Here is a 19,406-nt window from a genome sequence, read left to right as displayed (position 1 = left end):
TATGACTGCTCTCCCACCAGACTGTGAGCCTCTTGAAGGATCCTGTCCCTGTCACCTGTGGACCCTGTATTCAGCAGCACAAGTTCTGGCACAGAGTAGGTGCTCAGCGAACGGGTGAGTAAATGTGTGCGTGTGTTCAGTTGGCTACATCCCAAAACCAAGTGGCCATTTAGGGATGGGCCACTGTGTTTTCTCTTTCACACTCTGACTCCTTGCATCAATATGTACTGAACAACACAGGGGAGAATTGGGTATCCAAGGAGTAAAGCACCCAGACTCATTGGGTTAGAGGACTTCCAGCTGGGAGAGCATCTAGGACCTCAAGAGCTCAAGAGCTGAACTTCAAGAGCTGAACTCTCAAGAGCTGAACTTCAGGGTAGTGTCTGTAATCAGCACTGAGCTCGATCACTTCCCCTCTGGAAGCCAAGCAGCTTGAAGGCAGCCCACGGTGGCTGTGTGGCCTCACCATGTGGCCGCGACAGGTAGGAAGCTTTCCTCTCATGAGCCCCGAAGGGAAGCATCACCCATGCCGGGGAAAGCCAGGCCCTACCATGTGTTCAGAGCACGTTCAGTTCAGTTCGGTCTAACAAAGACGGGGATTGAGCACCTACCCTATGGCGGGTGCTGGCTGCTGGGGCCACAGAGATGAAGCCAACCCAGCTCCTGTCTTCGTGGAGCTCACAGACCAGAGGAGACAGAGAGAAAAGGAGTTATTTACAGTGCACAGTGGGAAGGGCTATGATGGAGGAATTCGCAGGGGCTATGGGCGCCAAGAGCAGAGAGACCCAACTCAGCCGTGGGAAGTCAGGGAAGGCTCTCCGGAAGATGTTACATGGACATAACAATCTCTGCGAGGTGGGCAGGGTGAGGATTGTTCTCTCCGTTGTGTGATGGAGGTCCACTGAACCAGTGACAAGCCCAGGGCAACTACATTGTCCTCGGGTTGGAGGAAGTCCAACTGTCCCTTTTGCCTTATTCTCAGATCCCAGCCTCATAGCTGGACGTTCCTGAAATGCCTCCCAACACCTCTGCTGCAGAGGGTAATTGGACCTATCATCAACTCCCGGGTTAATTACATTATTTACCAGACATTCAATTCAACCCAACAAGCAGAGTATATATAAGCCCAGATAGAGCCCATCCCAAGCATGAGGAAGGGAACAGGGAAGCAAAATCTTGCTCATTCACCCAGCTGCTTTCTGGTAGGTCCCGGGCCAGGGTGAGGGTTTAATGTGGATAGCTGTCCTCGGTGGCCTCCTGTCACTTACCATCTTTCTCTGCTGTATCTTTCTCCCATCACAGACATTTCTCAGAGGAATTTCCCCCATTTCTCAGATGGGGAAACCACTTATAAAAGGGCACTCAGTAACAACGCAATCTTGAAAAAGAACAAAGTTGGAGAACTCACACTTCCCGGTTCCAAGACTTACTACAAAGCTACAGTCATCAAGACAGCATAGTACCAAAACAAGGATGGATGCACAGATCAGTGGAGTAGAATTGAGAATCCAGAAATAACCCCTCACATGTATAGTCAGTTGACTTTCTAGAAGTGTGCCAAAACAATTCAATAGGGAAACAGTCGTCTTTCCCACAAATGGTGCTGAGATACCCACATGCAGACGTTCGATCCCTACCTCACACGATATACAAAAGGAATTAAAAATAGGTCTCAGACCTAAGTGTAAGAGCTAAAACTACACAGCTTTTAAGAGAAAACATAGACCTAAACCTTCATGACCTTGCGTTTATGTCCTAATCAAAAAAGAACCTACTGGATTCTTAGAAAGGACACTAAAAGCACCTTTAAAAAATGACACTAGGGGTGCCTGGGTGGCTTGGTCGGTTAAGCATCCGACTTCGGCTCAGGTCATGATCTCGCAGTCCGTGAGTTCGAGCCCCGCATCGGGCTCTGTGCTGACAGCTCAGAGCCTGGAGCCTGTTTCAGATTCTGTGTCTCCCTCTCTCTGTGACCCTCCCCCATTCATGCTCTGTCTCTCTCTGTCTCAAAAATAAATAAACGTTAAAAAAAATAAAAAAAAAATGACACTAAAAGCACAAGCAACAAAATAAAAAATCGACAGGGATGCCTAGATGGCTCAATTGGTTAAGCGTCTGACTCGTGACTTCAGCTCATGTGGTTCGATCCCATGGTCCTGCAATCAAGCCCTTCGTTGGGCCCTGCTCTGAGCATAGAGCCTGCTTGGGATTCTCTCCCTCTCTCCCTCTGCCCTTCTACCCTGCTCTCTCTCTCTCTCTCTCTCTCTCTCTCAAAATAAATACATAAAAGTTTTAAAAAAGAAAAAATAGATAAATAAGACTTAAATAAAATTTAAAACTTTTGTGCTACAAAGGACAAGTGAAAATACAATGCACATAATGGGAGAATAATCTTGCAAATTATATATCTGACAAGGGACTTATATCTAGAATATATAAAGAACCCTTACCATTCAATAGTAAAAAGACAAATAATCCAATTTATGCATGAATAATGGACTCTAGTGGACATTTTCCCCAAGAAGATACACGAATAGCCAATAAGCACATGGAAAGATGCTCCACTATGTGGCACCTGGCTGGCTCAGTCGGAAAAGCATGCGACTCTTGATCTCAGGCTGTGAGTTTGAGCCCCTCATTGAGCCTAGAGATTACTTAAAAATAAAATCTTTTAGGGACGCCCGGGTGGCTCATTTAGTTAAGTGTCCAACTTCAGCTCGGGTCATGATCTCACAGTTTGTTGAGTTCAAGACCCCATTGGGCTCTGTGCTGACAGCTCAGAGCCTGGAGCCTGCTTTAGATTCTGTGTCTCCCTCTCTTTCTGCCCCTTTCCTGCCCGCGCTCTGCCTCTCTCTCTCTCTCTGTCTCCAACAAAAAATCCTTTAAAAAAGTAAATAGGTAAATGGAAAGAAAGAAAGGTGCTCCACCTTATCAGCCATCTGGGAAACACAAACCAAAACCACAGTAAGATTCCGCCTCATACCCACACCCACTAGGATGGCTAGAACTCAAAAAGGCAGATAATAACAAGGGTTCGTCAGGATACAGGAGAGTTGGAACCCTCCTACACTGCAGTTGGGAATGTAAAATGATGCCTTCCCCTTGGAAGCCATCTGGCAATTACCCAAGAAACTAAACATAGAGTTAGCCTCTAACCCAGCGATTACTTTCCTAGCTGTATACTCAAGAGAAATGAAAACATGTATTTGCACAGGGGCGCCTGGGTGGCGCAGTCGGTTGAGCGTCCGACTTCGGCCAGGTCACGATCTCGCGGTCTGTGGGTTCGAGCCCCGCGTCGGGCTCTGGGCTGATGGCTCAGAGCCTGGAGCCTGTTTCCGATTCTGTGTCTCCCTCTCTCTCTGACCCTTCCCCGTTCATGCTCTTCTCTCTCTGTCCCAAAAATAAATAAAAAAATAAAGACAAATGAGAAATGAAAACATGTATTTGCACAAAAATGTGTACACGAATGTTTACAGCAGCATTCCTCATAATATCCCAGAAGTAGAAACACACAAATGTCCATTAATTGATAAGTGGTTGTACAAAATATATTATGTTGGCCACAAAAGGCAATGAACCTTGACAACATTTTGCCAAGTGAAAGAAGCCAGTCACCAGGGACTAGGTATCGTATGAGTCCATTTATATGAAATGTCCAGAACAGGCATATGTGCAAGGCAGACAGTAGATTAGTGGTTGCCTAGGGCTGGGGTGGGGTGTGAGAATTGAGGTGATGGTGAAGGGGTGTGGAGTTCCTTTTTAGGGTGATAAAGTTGTTCTAATATTGGGGTGATCAAACAATTCTGTGAATATATTACAAGCCTCTGAGTTGTACACTTTATTTTTTTTTAAGTTCACTTATTTATTTTGAGACAGAGAGAGAGAGAGAGAATCCCAGGCAGGCTCTGCCCTGTCAGCAGAGAGCCCGATGTGGGGCTCGAACTCATGAACTGGGAGATCATGACCTGCGCCGAAATCAAGAGTCAGACGCTGAACCGACTGAGCCCCCCCAGGCACCCTTGAATGGCACACTTTAAATGCGAGAACTGTGGGGCGCCTGGGGGGGGGGGCTCAGTCAGCTGAGCATGTGACTCAATACTGGCTCAGGTCATGATCTCACAGTTGTGGGATCAAGCCCCGTGTCGGGGTGTGTGGTGAGAGTGGAGCCTGCTTGGGATTCTCTCTCTCTCTCTCTCTCTCTCTCTCTCTCTCTCTCTGCCCCTTCCCAGCTTTCCCTCTCTTTCTCAAAAATAAAATAAATAAATAAATAATTTTAAAACTAATTAATTAATAAGTGGGAGAATTGTATGGGATGTGAATGAAATCGCCACAAAGCCGTGGACAAAACCAGAAGGTACAAGTTCTCGGAAAGGACATCGTCGTCTGTATGTGCCACCCACCTGCCTCAATTCTGTCCTCAGATTCCATGCCCTTCTACTAGGGTTGGGGGCGTCCCCTCGTTCAGACTCTCACAGGGTTTGTAAGTCCCAGATGGGGACGGAGAGGGGGCTGGATCCCCTCTGGAGCCTCTGCCCCCTCAAAATTCCAGCTTGTGGAATGCCGGGGCCTGAGGATTCTGAGGTGGAGACAGGGGACAATGGGGGGCGTGTTCGAGGGGTCTGGAAGGGCGGTCCTCCGGACGGGTCATCCACCCCTGGGGCGGGAATGCCCGGAGGGAAGGGGGAAGTGCAGGGGGCCCTCATGGGAGAGAGACTGGGAGGAGCAAGGAACTTCCAGGGCAGAGGGTGGGATTTGGTCACAGCGCTGACCTCCCTGTGCCAAGCGAGAGACTAGACCCTTGGGGAGACGGGCGCTGCGCCTGGGGCGGGCGCCCCACGGGATGGAGGTCTCGTCTGCATTGTAGGGGCGCAGGCCTAGCTGCAGGAAGGATCGGGGTATAGGTAGGGGTGGGAGGAAAGGAGGAGGGAGTGGGGATTGGGGGTCGTGGCTGTTGGGAGCACCTGCTCTGTGCTCCCGGTACGCTGCGAGAGCCTTCAGAACAGCCAGCGCATCCTCAGGACCTGGTGCCGTGCCCAGCTCGGGCAGGTGTCTGTTAAACAGCTGTTGGTTACGTAGGTAGACGAGTTAAGTGGCTTGAGCTTCTTTGGATGCGAGATAAGACGGTGAGACACGCGGTCCCGGGAGCCGCACAGGCCTGGGGCTGAACCCAGATCTTCTGCAGACTAGCTGAGTTGCGCTGGACGAGACACGGGGCTCCTCTGAGCCTCAGGGCTGAACCCAGTGATCCCACAGAGCCCTTAGGAGAGCACCGCCTGCAAACGCCCCCAGCAAATAGAAGACTCCTGTGTCTGTTGGCTGGCCTGCCCTGGTTTAAAGTGAAAGCACCATCAAGATCTTCAAGGTCCCAGGGTCGCACTGGGGGGGTGGGATTTACCCCTAGGAATCGTCAACAGTATAAAGGGGTCTGTGATGCACCCATAGAAATAGTGTTAATGTTACCTCAGAGGAATCCAGACGCTGGAGGTGACTGAGGTGGCTAGAAGCTTGGAGAAGAGGTGGGAGGTTGAAGAATGGTGGTGGTGGGGGGGGTGGGGGTTGTTGGGGAGACAGAGAAGTGGGATGTGGGCACAGAGGCTGGGGGTCTGTGGGATTAGGATTGTGGGAGGGCTGCTCAGGTTGAAACATGTTTGAGTAGGGGGTGGTGAAACAGCCTAATAAGAGGTTGGGTGGGAGAGGCAGGAGAGACACCAAGAAAGGCTTTAGAAAGGGATGTGTCCGGGGCAGGGTGGAGGGTGCTTTGGCGAACTAAATGTTGCTATTGGAGACCTTGGGGTTCCCGAGACAGATGTTCTCAGCTCTTGTTCCTTAACCCCAAGAAGAACTTGGAGTTTTCATCTATAGCAGCAACAGCCGTGACATTCTGGGACACTCTTTAAAATGTATATTTAACATGCACATTGAAGGCTCTGAGAAGTTCTGCAGCACAGAGCCTATTCTATTTAAAAAAAAAATTTAACGTTTATTTATTATTGAGAGACAGAGAGAGAGAGACAGAGCGTGAGCAGGGGAGGGGCAGAGAGAGAGGGAGACAGAATCCGAAGCAGGCTCCAGGCTCTGAGCCGTCAGCACAGAGCCTGACGCGGGGCTCGAACTCACGAACCGCGAGATCGTGACCTGAGCCGAAGTCGGACCGTTAACCGACTGAGCCACCCAGGGGCTCCAGAGCCTATTCTATTTTAACTCAGCACTTTCCAAATGCATTTGGCCTCAGAACTCTTTTGTGTGTGTGTGTGTGGTGTACCTCATGGGACCAATATTAGGACCAAAGAGCACCCATTAGGAAATGCTGGGGTAGGAGAAAGTGCGTGTGTTTGGGGATCCGACAGGCCACGGTTTAATTCCTGCTCTGTGGCCTAGTTGGCATTGGACCCTGGGCCAGTGACTTTGCTCCTCGGAGTTACTGTGAGAATCAGGATGAATGTGTGGCTAGCTCTCTGTTTCCGCTGCATCCCTCTCCGGTGTGGGCCGGGCCCTGACTATTCCCTTGAGCCAGGCTCTCTGTATCACAGGTTCCAGGTGGGCTGCTGAAGAGTGCATAGGTAATGACCTTGGTGGAACTTTGATTGGATTTCTCCTGTGGGACCACAGCAACTGATGCCCCTCACTTGGCACCCTCACTGGCTGTGGCACAATGGACAACGGAAACGCCCAGATGCACACGGAGGGAAGGATCAAGGCTCCAGAAGCCCAGCCAAGTCCTGGCATGAGCACCACCAGCAAGAGGCCTGGTGTTGAGCCTACCATATCAGAAATCAGCCAGGTAGGGCCCTGCACCTCATGTTCTGACCCTGCTATTCCCAGCCGGCACCTTTCCCTACATCAGCTTGGGTAGATGACAGATCTACGGGTGTGCTTCAGGTATGGCTGGATCAAGGTGCTACATGAGTGTCTGTTGGCTCTGCCTTCCAGTGTGACGCTCCCAGGCAGGCCCTTCCTGAAAGGTGGCAAGGATTGCCCTGGCCACTTCGGGCTAAAATCTTCTCATCTTACGTCCTCTGGCATAGCGTCCCCAACAGGAAGAGAGCCTCTCTGCAATAGTTGAAGGAAGTCTCTGGTATCACTGCGACTGGCCCAGATCGTGGTCACATGCTCATCCCTGAATTAGTCACCGTGGCAGAGCAGAGTGGCCTGGATCTCTTGGTATAACGGAGCCAGAGGTGGTACTCACCTGACTCCACTGGCTTCTCTTACCAGGATAGATGCTGGGTGAGCAAAACCAGAATTCCTATTTACTCTGCTGTGTGCCCCCAGCCCCCTTTAGACCCTCCAGTCTCCTGACAGTTGCTCAGGGCTTCCAGCACGACCCTTCCCAGCCCTCAGCCTGCATCCTAAGCCTCCATCATACCCCTCAGCCTCTTTCCAGCCATTCTTTTAGGTGCCAAGGGGCATGAACTGAAGAGCACAGAGAAAGCAAAGCCCTCCTTCCCATCTGGTTTCCCCAGAGCCAAAAATGTCACCATAAAAAAAAAAAAAAGTCAACATTCCCTTGGGTAAAGTGTTATCCTCTCCCTGTAGCTTCTGTTATAAATCACGGCTTCCCTTGGGGGCAGGGAGAGCGCCTGAAGGTAGGGGGGCCGGTCTTAGAAGGAGACTGGGGCAAGCGTTCAGGGCTCCCTCCACCTCTACCCCTCATTTTTTTTTTCAACAAACAAAGTCATGGGTTTCAGTCCGGTTATGTAACCAGCCATATGACCTTGGGCGGGCCATGGCACCCCTTTGAGCCCCACTGCCTGGGGCACAGACCCTGCCTCCCCGAGCGTAGGTGTCCTCAGTGTTGGCTCGACCTTGCATTAGAACAACTGTCCTCAAGTGATTGAGGCAGGTCGTCTGGAGTCTGCTGCCTCAGGTGAGGGTCGGAGCTGGCTCCAGTCACTGGCTCAGCCAGGGACTGATAGACCAAGATGGGCATCGAGATCCGGTTCCAGAGCCTGACCTGTGAAGTAGCAGAAATCGTGGAAGCCTCTCTTGGATCTTCTGAGGGTCGTGATGTCCCCCAGGGGGCTCCATCAGGCTGTCCTCCGGGGGTTCCCTTGGCTCAGGTGCTACCCCGGACTGTAGGTTTCTGCTAGAGCCCTTAGCGCTGCTGGCTTGGGCCAGGTCTTACGCCTAGCCACTCTCCAGCTCCCTGTCTCCCCCCTCCCCTTCCCCCTCCCCCTCTCTTGCACCTCTCCCTTCTCCTCCTTCTCCTCCTCCTCCTCCTCCTCGCCTCTCTGCAGCGCCTTCCGCAGTCAGCACAGGATGTCCCTGTCCCTGAGGCCTGGACGATGTCCAAGGAGAGGGAGGAGCCCTCCAGAATGGGTACTTGTGGCCAACCCTTGGGCTAGCGCATGGGCATCTCTGTTCCAGGTTGCGTTTCCAGATGCTGCAGGGATGGGCAGTGGGAAGCAGCCCTCATCAGCCCCAGGGGGGCCAGAGAAGGGACCAGAACACAGCGCAGCCTCAGAGGAAGGGCCTCGGGAGCTCAGGACCCAGGAGCAGAGGCGGCCGGCAGAACCAGGGTGAGCTGGGGACTTCTTAAAGAAGGTCCGGGAGAGAACTCTATGAGCCACCTAGGGGACAGGGATGAGGCAGGACTCCCAGCCTAAGGCAAATACGCCCTTAATCTTCTCTCTCACGGGGGGCACAAATCCTGCTACATCATTGCTCCCGAACCTTCCATCTGCACTGGCTTCTAGACCCACTGGACCACAAGCTTCTTTTATGTGTCCTGCTCTGCTTCAAACCCCTCATGCCTGGGACTGTGCCTGGCACTTAGTAAATGTTCAATAAACATGTGTTCACCGAATTAATGGAAGACTGAACAAAAGAGAGGCTGAGACTCAGAAACACACATTTACATGGCATTCTTGTTACTATTTTCTATATATTGTATTTTTACCTTGTCTACAGTAAGACTCATATTTAAAAAAAATTTTTTAATGTTTATTTTTGAGACAGAAAGAGACAGAGCATGAACGGGGGGGGGGGGGGCGGTCAGAGAGAGAGGGAGACACAGAATCTGAAGCAGGCTCCAGGCTCTGAGCTGTCAGCACAGAGCCTGGAGCCGGGCTCGAACTCACAGACCGTGAGATCATGACCTGAGCCGAAGTCCGTCGCTCAACCGACTGAGCCACCCGGGTGCCCCAAGACTCCTATTTTATTTTTTTTTTTAAATTTTTTTTTTCAACGTTTATTTATTTTTGGGACAGAGAGAGACAGAGCATGAACGGGGGAGGGGCAGAGAGAGAGGGAGACACAGAATCGGAAACAGGCTCCAGGCTCTGAGCCATCAGCCCAGAGCCCGACGCGGGGCTCGAACTCACGGACCGCGAGATCGTGACCTGGCTGAAGTCGGACGCTTAACCGACTGCGCCACCCAGGCGCCCCAAGACTCCTATTTTAAAAGGCAAAAGCTTTATACGATCTGAAAAGAAACCAGAGTATGAGACTCTTATATTTTAAAGATTTTATTTTTAAGTCATCTCTACACCCAACGTGGGGCTCAAACTCAGAACCCTGAGATCAAGAGTCCCATGCTCCACCGACTGAGCCAGTCAGGAGCCCCAGAGTGTAATCTTTTTCAAAAGAGGAAAGTGAAAGAGAAACAGACAGAAGCAAAAAGGGAAAGATTTGAGAAATAGGAATAGTTCAGACTAGTCAGCATATCGTTTTAATTTGCTTATAACCAAAAGCCTCTGAATAATCTCTTCTACATGGAAAGTTAGGGAAATGAAGCAAAGCTAGGTCGGAGCCCCCCTCCGCCCAGATGGGAACCGGTAGAAATAGAAACCATTTCAACACATCTGTTCAACAACTTGGCCATTTGTTTCAACGGCCTTAAAAATACCTTTACCTTCATCCATGTCTAGAAATACACCCTGAGGAAATAATTGGCGACGTGGGCAAAGTTTTACGCAAGTTTTTTCCCTCTGCCACGTCATTTTAAATGCTAAAAATGCTGGAAATGCCAGTATGCCCTAAATACCCACTACAGAGGAATGGTAAAGTCGAATATGCTTATTTATCGAATATGGAATTTTCTACTTCCACTTAAAAGGCGTGTGTATGAGAGATGTTTTGGCACGGAAAAAAATTAGGTTAAAACGATCATTGAAAAAAGATGGCAAAAAAGAAAAAAAAAAAAAAGAAAAAAAAAGGGGGCGCCTGGGTGGCTCAGTCGGTTAAGCGGCTGACTTCGGCTCAGGTCATGATCTCGCAGTCCGTGAGTTCGAGCCCCGCGTCAGGCTCTGTGCTGACAGCTCAAGCCTGGAGCCTGTTTTGGATTCTGTGTCTCCCTCTCTCTGACCCTCCCCCATTCATGCTCTGTCTCTCTCTGTCTCAAAAATAAATAAATGTTAAAAAAATTAAAAAAAAAAAAAGAAAAAAGATGGCAAAGCTGTACACACGACGTAATCGTAACTGTGTACAATTAGGCAATTGTTTGAAGATGGTAATGAACTAAATCCCCATGAGAAATACACATGTTACATCCATAGGAAGAAGCCTGGGGAAATACTCCAGAACATGAAAGTGACATCAGACTGGCACAGACTGAATCAACCCTGAGCTCTCTCCTTCGGCTTTATGGGCCTAGGCTCAAGCCTTCAAGCCCCTCAATCTCTCTTCTCTCTGATTTTTCTTTTTTTCTTTTCTTTCTTTCTTTTTTTTTTTAAGATTCTTTTATTTTTTTAAATTTTTTTTTTCAACGTTTATTTATTTTTTGGGGACAGAGAGAGATAGAGCATGAATGGGGGAGGGGCAGAGAGAGAGGGAGACACAGAATCGGAAACAGGCTCCAGGCTCTGGGCCATCGGCCCAGAGCCTGACGCGGGGCTCGAACTCACGGACCGCGAGATCGTGACCTGGCTGAAGTCGGACGCTTAACCGACTGCGCCACCCAGGCGCCCCAAGATTCTTTTATTTTTTAAGTAACCGCTACACCCAAGGTGGGGCTTGAACTCACAACCCTGAGATCAAGAGTCACATGCTCCACCGGCTGAGCCAGCCAGGCACCCCTGATGTTTCTTTTTATTCTGAACAACAACAATAATAAAATCCTAACGCCCCGAAACACTGAGATCATAGTATCTGGGATTTGGGGAATTCATGTCAGTCCTCCATTCATTCTCTCCAGCATTAAGTATGCACCTCTGGTGTGCCTAGTCCTGCACGGGCGCTCTGGGAAATACAAAGGAGTCTAAGAATATAAAACGATGGCCCAATCCAGGAGCTGAGGTGTCGCTTTGTCGTTCTCCCCAGGAAGAAGCAGTCAACCCCGGCACCCCAGCAAGGGCCCGGATTGCGGCAAGGAGGCCGTGATCAGGCCAAGCCAGGAAGTGAGCTGGGGGTGCTGCCTTCCAGGGTCCCCGCGGCACAGGAAGGACAGCAGCAACAGGGCTCAGGGAAGGAGACCGAGGACCAACAGGGGAGACATCAGAACCCAGGGATGGTGGAGGGTCAGGCCCCCGAGAGCCACCAGGTAATGTCCACGGAGATGTGACAGGAGGGCACAGAATGGCTGCTCTCTGGGGGAGACCAAGGAGCCTCCCGGGGCCCCCCCATTTCGTGTCTGCTCCTCTCTGTGCCCTGGCGATGTCGAGTGCCCAGTCTGTGTGGGTCACTGGGATATTCTGGATATTCTTGATCGCCCACGGCAAGCCTTTACAACCTGTTTCCGGAGTGGCCCCACAGTATGTCAAGGGGTGATGGAGGCAGGGAGGACTTGGGGGTTACGTGTAGGATAAGAACAGGCACATGTTGGATTTAAAAAGCTCAGACAGGGGCGCCTGGGTGGCGCAGTCGGTTAAGCGTCCGACTTCAGCCAGGTCACGATCTCGTGGTCCATGAGTTCGAGCCCCGCATGGGGCTCTGGGCTGATGGCTCAGAGCCTGGAGTCTGTTTCCGATTCTGTGTCTCCCTCTCTCTCTGCCCCTCCCCCGTTCATGCTCTGTCTCTCTCTGTCCCAAAAATAAATAAAATAAATAAATAAATAAATAAAATAAAAAGCTCAGACAAAGTTTTCTTCACGCTAGGATATCCTAGAAGCTGCTTCTTAGCGGCCGAGCTTTTGTGGGACCTCGCAGGAGACGGCTAGAGCGCGGTGCCTTTTTCGAACTCACTTGACTACAAAATACCTTTTCACTTATTTTCATTTTAAGATTATTTCCTTAAAGCTTCAGTGAGGTATAATGGACACACGCTCGCACATACTCCAACCGTACAACTTGATGTTTTGGTGCACATGAAGCCAGCACCACAATCAAGAAAGCAAACCTTATCTGTCACCTCCCCCCCCCCCCCACTAAAATTTCCCCAGGCCCCTTAAACAGGCTCCAGGCTCTGAGCCATCAGCCCAGAGCCCGATGCGGGGCTCGAACTCCCGGACCGCGAGATCGTGACCTGGCTGAAGTCGGACGCTTAACCGACTGCGCCACCCAGGCGCCCCAGGCTGGTCTTTAATTTTAAGTGTTCTGATAGGTGCCTCGTGGACTCTCATGGTGGCCTGGGTTTGCATGTTCCTAATGACTAACGGTGCTGACCATTTGTAAATGCGCTTCTAGGCCATCCGTATATCTTCTTTGGAGAAATGTCTATTCAAATGCTTTGCCCGTTGTTTTCATCGGACTAGTCATCTTATTGTTGAGTTGTAGGAGTTCTTTATATATGGTGGATACTAAACTCTTATGACAAAAACGATTTACACACTTTTTTCCTTCCATTTTGTGCATTGTCCTTTCACATACTGCCTTTAAAAAAAAATCAGATTCTAGGGGCGCCTGGGTGGCGCAGTCGGTTAAGCGTCCGACTTCAGCCAGGTCACGATCTCGCGGTCCGTGTGTTCAAGCCCCGCGTCGGGCTCTGGGCTGATGGCTCAGAGCCTGGAGCCTGTTTCCGATTCTGTGTCTCCCTCTCTCTCTGCCCCTCCCCCCCGTTCATGCTCTGTCTCTCTCTGTCCCAAAAATAAATAAAAAACGTTGAAAAAAAAATTAAAAAAAAAAATCAGATTCTTTTCTTCTGATTGAGTTTGGAGAGTTCTTATATATTCTGAACACAAGTCCTTTATCAGATGTGTGATTGGCGAATGTCTTTCCCCCAGTCTGTGTCTTGTCTTTTCCATTCTCTTACCAGTGACTTTCAAAGAACAGAAGTTCTGAATTCTGATAAGGCCGAATGTATCAATATTTTCGTTAGGGCTTGATTTTTTGGTGTTGTTTCTTAGACATCTTTGCTTAACCCAAGGTCACATCAGAAGTTCTATGTTTTCTTCAAGAATTTTTTCATGTTAGGCTTAACATTTACATTTTAGGATCCGTTTTGAGTTAATCCTTGCGCGTGCGTGCGTGTTAGATAGTGGTTCAGTTTTTTGCGTGTGGCCATCCATCCATTCCAGCGCCGTTTACTGAAGACTCCTTTCCACACTGGGTTTGTACCTTCGTGGCAAACCAGTTGAACGTGCATGTGGAAGTCTATTTCTGGACTCTCTTTGTTCCATTTATCTCTCTGTCCTCATTCCGGTATCACACTGTGTTGATCATAAGTCACTTTATAATAAGTCCTGTATCAGTTGACGTAAAACTCCTTTTTTAGGGATTCTTGTACTCTGAACCCTCCTCGGGAAACCCTATTTATTTATTTATTTATTTATTTTTTTTTTTTTAAATTTTTTTTTTTTTTTCAACGTTTATTTATTTTTGGGACAGAGAGAGACAGAGCATGAACGGGGGAGGGTCAGAGAGAGAGGGAGACACAGAATCAGAAACAGGCTCCAGGCTCTGAGCCATCAGCCCAGAGCCCGATGCGGGGCTCGAACTCACGGACCGCGAGATTGTGACCTGACTGAAGTCGGACGCTCAACCGACTGCGCCACCCAGGCGCCCCCGGGAAACCCTATTTAAAGGGAACTGCCTCACTTCCTCCAAGTTCCCCTTCTACGCCTATGACTTTGGGTGGGCCATGACTCCTACGGGCCCCGGCGTTTCATCCCTGAACACCAGAATCTGTGCTGCTTTCTAGGGGTGCTGGGAGCACGCAGTAAGAGGACGCTTGCAGTGCCTGGATGAGACTAAGCCTGTGATAACTGGTCTCCAGGTGACTGTGGAATTCACCTGGGAGCCAGGATGGGACTCCTCATTTTGGTATCCTTGTCCTTGGCAGGACCCAGAGTGGCGGCCTCCCCCAGGTCACCAGGCAGCTAATGGGGAAGACATAGTACAGCCGGTGAAGGCTTTTTGCACCTCGGACAGCCGTGGGCAGCAACCGGGAGACAAGCCCGCCGAGGAGGTGGACACCCCATGTATCGGGCCACAGGGGGCTCTGCCAGAGCCTGGCCCAGGGGGACATGAGGACAGTTCTCGGGGGGCAGGGCCCCGAGTGCCCCTGGCAACTCTGGAGGAAAAGACGGCCAGCTCCTTCCCACCATCCACGCCAGGACCTGACCCCCCAAAAGGAGGGTAAGCCATCCCCTGATGCCATCCCCTACCCCACTCCCTGGCCCAACGAGGACATGCTTCTGGTAAGTTACCGGTGAGGTGAATTCTAGTCCTGACTCCTCCTGACCTGATGTAGGACCTCGGGCAAGTCACGCCCCTCTGGGCTTCAGTTTCCCCGTCTGTATGATAGCTCTGACACCAGAATTCTTTGTGCTGCAAACCTGTGCTTTAAGGGCCTTGTCCTCACGTGGGGATGTGAGGGAATGAGGGGCCCCTCTGAGATTAGAAGGCCGGAGGGATGCAGGGATCATCTGAGTGTCCTGGGGGCGGAGGGACGGTCGGCGCAAAGGACAAGTCTTGAGCTGAGCCCCTCTGCCGTCCCGGGGTCTCTCCCTTGTTTAGGGTCGAGGGGGTGGAGACCCAGCCAACACCAGGGCCTGTTCTTCCACCAGTAAGTAGACCCAGAGTGGGGGGTGGGGAGGGCACAGGTGGGCAGGAAGAGGAAGGAGGGGGCTGTGGTATTTGGAGTCCAGCTGGGGAAGGCGTAGGTGTGAGTGTGTACGTGGAGGCACACGCATGCGTGTGTGTTTGCACGTAGGCGTGTGTGTGCGTCTTGTGGGGGGGGGGCGTGGTGGTCAGAGGATGCCCTTGTACTCTGGAGCTTGGAAAGAGGAGCAGAGCCCTGGGCTGGTAGCTGGAGGGGTTGGTCAGGGGGGAGATTTTTTTTAGGAAGATAATAACGGACGAAGCAGAGCCGATACCCTCAGGGACAGGGTGTGAGGCAAGCCCTGTGTCTCATCTGGGAGAAAGGGCCCAGGAGTCTGTGCAGCATGGCCTGGGGGCTGGAGGTGGACTGGGGACGGCCCATCCCTGTATTGGGAGGGACAGACGCAGGAGGTGGCTGGATTTGCCGGACGAATGAGTGGGCATTTATTAGGCGCCTCGCATGCGTCGTCCCGGGCAGTTATGGAGGGTCCCTTCCCGTGTCCTGTCCCCAGGAGATGAGGGACACTGGAGAGAGGAGGGACCTGGATCCCGTGCAGAAGCAGCCTCAGGCGCCCATGGTGGCCGCAGGGGCCCAGAACCTCGGGAACCTTCGGCAAGGCTTCATGAAGTGCTTGCTGGAGGTGGAAGAGGCGGAGGCCACACATCGGAGGGCGACGGCCAAGGCCCGGGCCCTGCCAAACCGGAAGTCCCCCAGGACCCTGACCCCTGTGCCCAGCTCAGCCCCCAGCCTGCTTCTGACCCTGCCTCAGACCCCCGCGCCGGCCCCTGTGATGGCCCCATCCTGGGCCCGGTGGCCAGCCCCCGGGTCAATCCCTGCCCCGGTCCCAGGGCCCGTGGTGGCCCTGCCGCCCCCCACCCTGGACGCGGGCTGGAGAAGGACAGAACTCCTGCACCCGAGCGGAGACAGGAGCCTGAGCAGCTCCAAGGCACGGTAGGAGCCACCCCGCAAAGGGCGCCCAAGGTCACAGCCCGTGTCCCAGTGTCCCTGTCACTGCACCTGTTCCTGCTCGGGTGTCCTCTCTCCGTTTCTCCTCGCTTCCGGTCCCCTCCCTCCCCCACACCTAGGTCTTTTCTCCCCCCATCTCTGACAGCTTTTCCCTTCCTAACCCTCCCACAGTGTGTCCCTTCCCCTCATGGCCCCTCACCCCTGCCGCCTCCTCACCGGGGGTCACTCTGAGAGACTCTCTTGACTTCCCAAGCGTCTTCCCGGTGCCCTCCCCTGTCCCCCCCTTCCCCCTCACCCTCCCCTAGCTTCCTGGGGGAGGCTCCGGGCCAGGGAGGGTGGCTGGACATGTGCCCCTGCCCCGGTCCGTCCTCTGCAGGCAGGAGCTGGAGGAGTGCGGCCTCCTCAAGCTGTCTCAGACCCGGGAGGAGAGGTCGGAGGAGCACCTCACCCTGAAGCAGGAGGAAGGTGAGGGCAGCCCCGCCGCACCCCACCCCAGCCCCAGGAGGGCACACGGCTGTCCTCCTTCCGCCCTTCTCTCCTCTCCCAAGTCTGTGACCTCTCCGTCAGCCGTGGCCGGCCGTGGCCCCTTCTGGCTTCCCCGAAAGTGCTCTCTGGCTCCCCGTGACCCCTTCCTGGGGTCTGTTCTATGCGCCAGACTTCAGAGTCTATCATGTGCCAGGCACTGAGTTAACACAACTGCTCTCAGAAGAAGAGGCACCGTTCTGCCCGTCTCACAGATAGGAACATCGAGGCTCAGAGAAGTACAGCGACTCACCCACGGCAATTGTAGAGTTTGCTTGGGCCGCCACAACAGAGTATCCCAAACTGTGTGGCTGAGCATTTATTTCTCACAGCTCTCAAGGTTAGAAGTCCAAGATCAAGGTGTTGGCAGATTTGGTGTCTTCTGAGGCCTCTCTCCTTGGCTTGCAGGCGGCCGCCTCTCCTTGTGTCCTCGTGTGGTCCTCCCTCTGTGCACACGCATCCCTGGTGTCTCTTCCCACATTTCCTTTCCTTGTAAGGACACTCGTCACATTGGATCAGGACCCATGCTACTGTCACATTTTAACTTAACCGCCTCCAGGGGCACCTGAGTGGCTCAGTCGGTTAAGCGTCTGGCTTTGACTCAGGTCACGTGAACTCACTCTTGGGAGTTCGAGCCCCACGTCGGGCTCTGTGCTGACAACTTCAGAGTCTGCTTAAGATATTCTCTCTCTCTCTCCTTCCACCCCTCTCCCCTGCTTGCGCGCTCTCTATCTAAAACAAAACGAACAAACAAAAAATTTAAAGGGGCACCTCCGTGGCTCAGTCGTTGGGCGTCTGACTTCAGCTCAGGTCAGGATCTCACAGTTCGTGGGTTCGAGCCCCGCGTCGGGCTCCGTGCTGACAGCTCAGAACCTGGAGCCTGCTCTTAATTCTGTGTCTCCCTCTCTCTCTGCCCCTCCCCTGTTCACACTCTGTCTCTCTCTCCCTCAAAAATAAACAAACATTAAAGTAAAAAAAAATTTTTTTTTTTAATTTAACTTAACCACCTCTTTAAAGGCCCTGTCTCTAATGCAGTCACATGCTAAGGTAGTGGGGACTAGGGCTGCAACAGAGGAATCTGGGTGGGATGCAATTCAGCCCATGAGGGCAACGCGGCTTATTGTCAACTGGTGGAACCAGCTGTCTCTCTAGGTCTGTTGACTCTCCCTGCATTTTGCTGTAACGAGAGGGCTGAGAAGCCAGGCACTCTCAACGTTATGACCAGGCCGTGGCTTTGGTATCAGTTGGTGCTTTTCTGGAATTTTCTCAGTGTGCTTCCAGCCCTCTGCTCTGGTCCAGACAAGCTATCCTAGAAGCCTAGTCCGTGCAGATAATTGACCACACAGCACCAAAGCCAAAGAGTCAGAAAGACCTGCCCGGCTAGTCTCTAAGCCTCAGTTTCCCTATCTTTACAAAAGGAACACGCATTCGACTCTTTTTTTAAAAATTTTTTTTTTCAACTTTTTTTTTATTTATTTTTGGGACAGAGAGAGACAGAGCATGAACGGGGGAGGGGCAGAGAGAGAGGGAGACACAGAATCGGAAACAGGCTCCAGGCTCTGAGCCATCAGCCCAGAGCCCGACGCGGGGCTCGAACTCACGGACCGCGAGATCGTGACCTGGCTGAAGTCGGACGCTTAACCGACTGCGCCACCCAGGCGCCCCCGCATTCGACTCTTAGAGGTTGTCGTAAGAATTTAATATGAGAACACGGCCGTAAAGAGCCCAGCATGGTGCCTGGCACATGGCAGGGGTGCCCTCAATAGGGCGTGTGCCCTCCTGGTACAAAATGAAGATCGCTAAGGAGGTTAGCATTTGGTGCACCAGCTGAACCCTTGGCCTGACCTTGTAATAGAGAGTAGACTGAGTAGAGTGCGTGAGTGGGCCTGCGCCTTCCACTGTCGTCCTTTTAGTGACCTTTGCCCCTCCTCCCGGCCATGGTGTTAAAGGATGCCGGGGCAGGAGGGTGGTTGGAAGGGGTGGAATGAATGGTAGCAACAAGCAATGTCCCTGCCTCACGTGACCCCGCGGCGCCACCCCCCCCCCCCCCCAGCCTTCCGCAGCTACTTTGAGGTCTTCAATGGCCATGGCGAGGTGGACGCCCAGAGCCTGGAGAACATCCTGTTGCTCGTGGGCATCTCCCTGACACCGGCCCAGGTAGAGGACGCCCTGATGAGTGCTGATGTTGATGGTGAGTGGGGGGGGGGAGGCGTCATTCTCAGTCCCAGGCAGGACCAGCCACGTGGGACCTTCATGGTCACACAGGGCCCCGCGCTCAAAGGGCCCTGCGCGCAGTTTAATGGTCTGCTGTCACAGTCTGGAAACTCTTCGTAATTTTTGAGTGAGGGGCCCCACCCTGCGTTTTCATTTTGCACTGGGGCCCACAAGTTATGTAGCTGGCCCCCACGGTTACTGCTCTCTGAGCACCCACTCAGTGCCAGGTCCTGGGGACCCAGAGATGACCGTGACCTACCTTCTGACCCCAGGACGTAGGTGATTCCTCAGACTCCTCCCTTTTAGGCCCTCACGTGTGCTTCACAGGACATTCTCCCGACTTGGTAGCTCCTTTGACCAGCTGTGTGACCTTGAACAAGCTCACCACGCCTGTTTCTGTAAAATGGGTCTGATAGTAGTACCCATCTCACCAGGCTACCGAAAAGCAAATGAGATGATCCAGGCAAAGCATTGAGCACAAGGCCTGGTGCACAGGACGCGTCCAGGAGACGTTAGCCTGCTGGTACTATTCATCCACCAAATATTTATTAAATGCTCACTGTGTGCCCATTCCCGTGCTGGGCAGTGAGAATAAAGGGATGTGTAAGACCCATGAGACCTGCCCTTGAGGTGCTCACCTAGACAGGGACACAGAAGTAGGAGTCATCAAAGGAAGAAGTACTTAAGGTGGCTTGGAGGAAGGGATCAGGGAGGAAGGCTTCCTGGAGGAGGTGATGCCTGAGGCAAATTGTGAAAGATTAGACAGGGGTTAGGTGGGGAGAAAAGGA

The 19,406-nt window shown here is 52.2% G+C and overlaps 1 protein-coding gene across 5 annotated transcripts in view; it reads left to right on the top strand.

Annotated features, from left to right (window-relative positions):
- SPATA21 (spermatogenesis associated 21) overlaps window positions 1-19,406 on the top strand; it is a 36,978-nt gene continuing 17,572 nt past the window's right edge. The window contains exons 1-10 of one of the 5 annotated variants that reach the window (XM_086715793.1): window positions 4,928-5,084; window positions 5,183-5,362; window positions 6,610-6,781; window positions 8,368-8,519; window positions 11,260-11,479; window positions 14,155-14,450; window positions 14,832-14,880; window positions 15,428-15,867; window positions 16,259-16,347; window positions 18,458-18,595. In XM_086715793.1, the coding sequence (XP_086571919.1) occupies window positions 6,653-6,781; window positions 8,368-8,519; window positions 11,260-11,479; window positions 14,155-14,450; window positions 14,832-14,880; window positions 15,428-15,867; window positions 16,259-16,347; window positions 18,458-18,595 (1,513 nt within the window). In that variant the 5' untranslated portion in view covers window positions 4,928-5,084; window positions 5,183-5,362; window positions 6,610-6,652. Of the gene's footprint in view, window positions 115-4,927; window positions 5,085-5,182; window positions 5,363-5,408; window positions 5,517-6,530; window positions 6,782-8,367; window positions 8,520-11,259; window positions 11,480-14,154; window positions 14,451-14,831; window positions 14,881-15,427; window positions 15,868-16,258; window positions 16,348-18,457; window positions 18,596-19,406 lie in introns of those variants that run through there. The other 4 variants (XM_086715792.1, XM_086715796.1, XM_086715795.1 and 1 more) reach the window with 4 other exon arrangements.

Source organism: Puma concolor, chromosome C1 (genome assembly GCF_028749965.1).
Source record: "Puma concolor isolate L17-30 chromosome C1, mPumCon1.1.hap2, whole genome shotgun sequence".
In the NCBI taxonomy this organism is placed as follows: Eukaryota; Metazoa; Chordata; class Mammalia; order Carnivora; family Felidae; genus Puma; species Puma concolor.
This window is presented reverse-complemented; position numbering and strand designations above follow the sequence as displayed.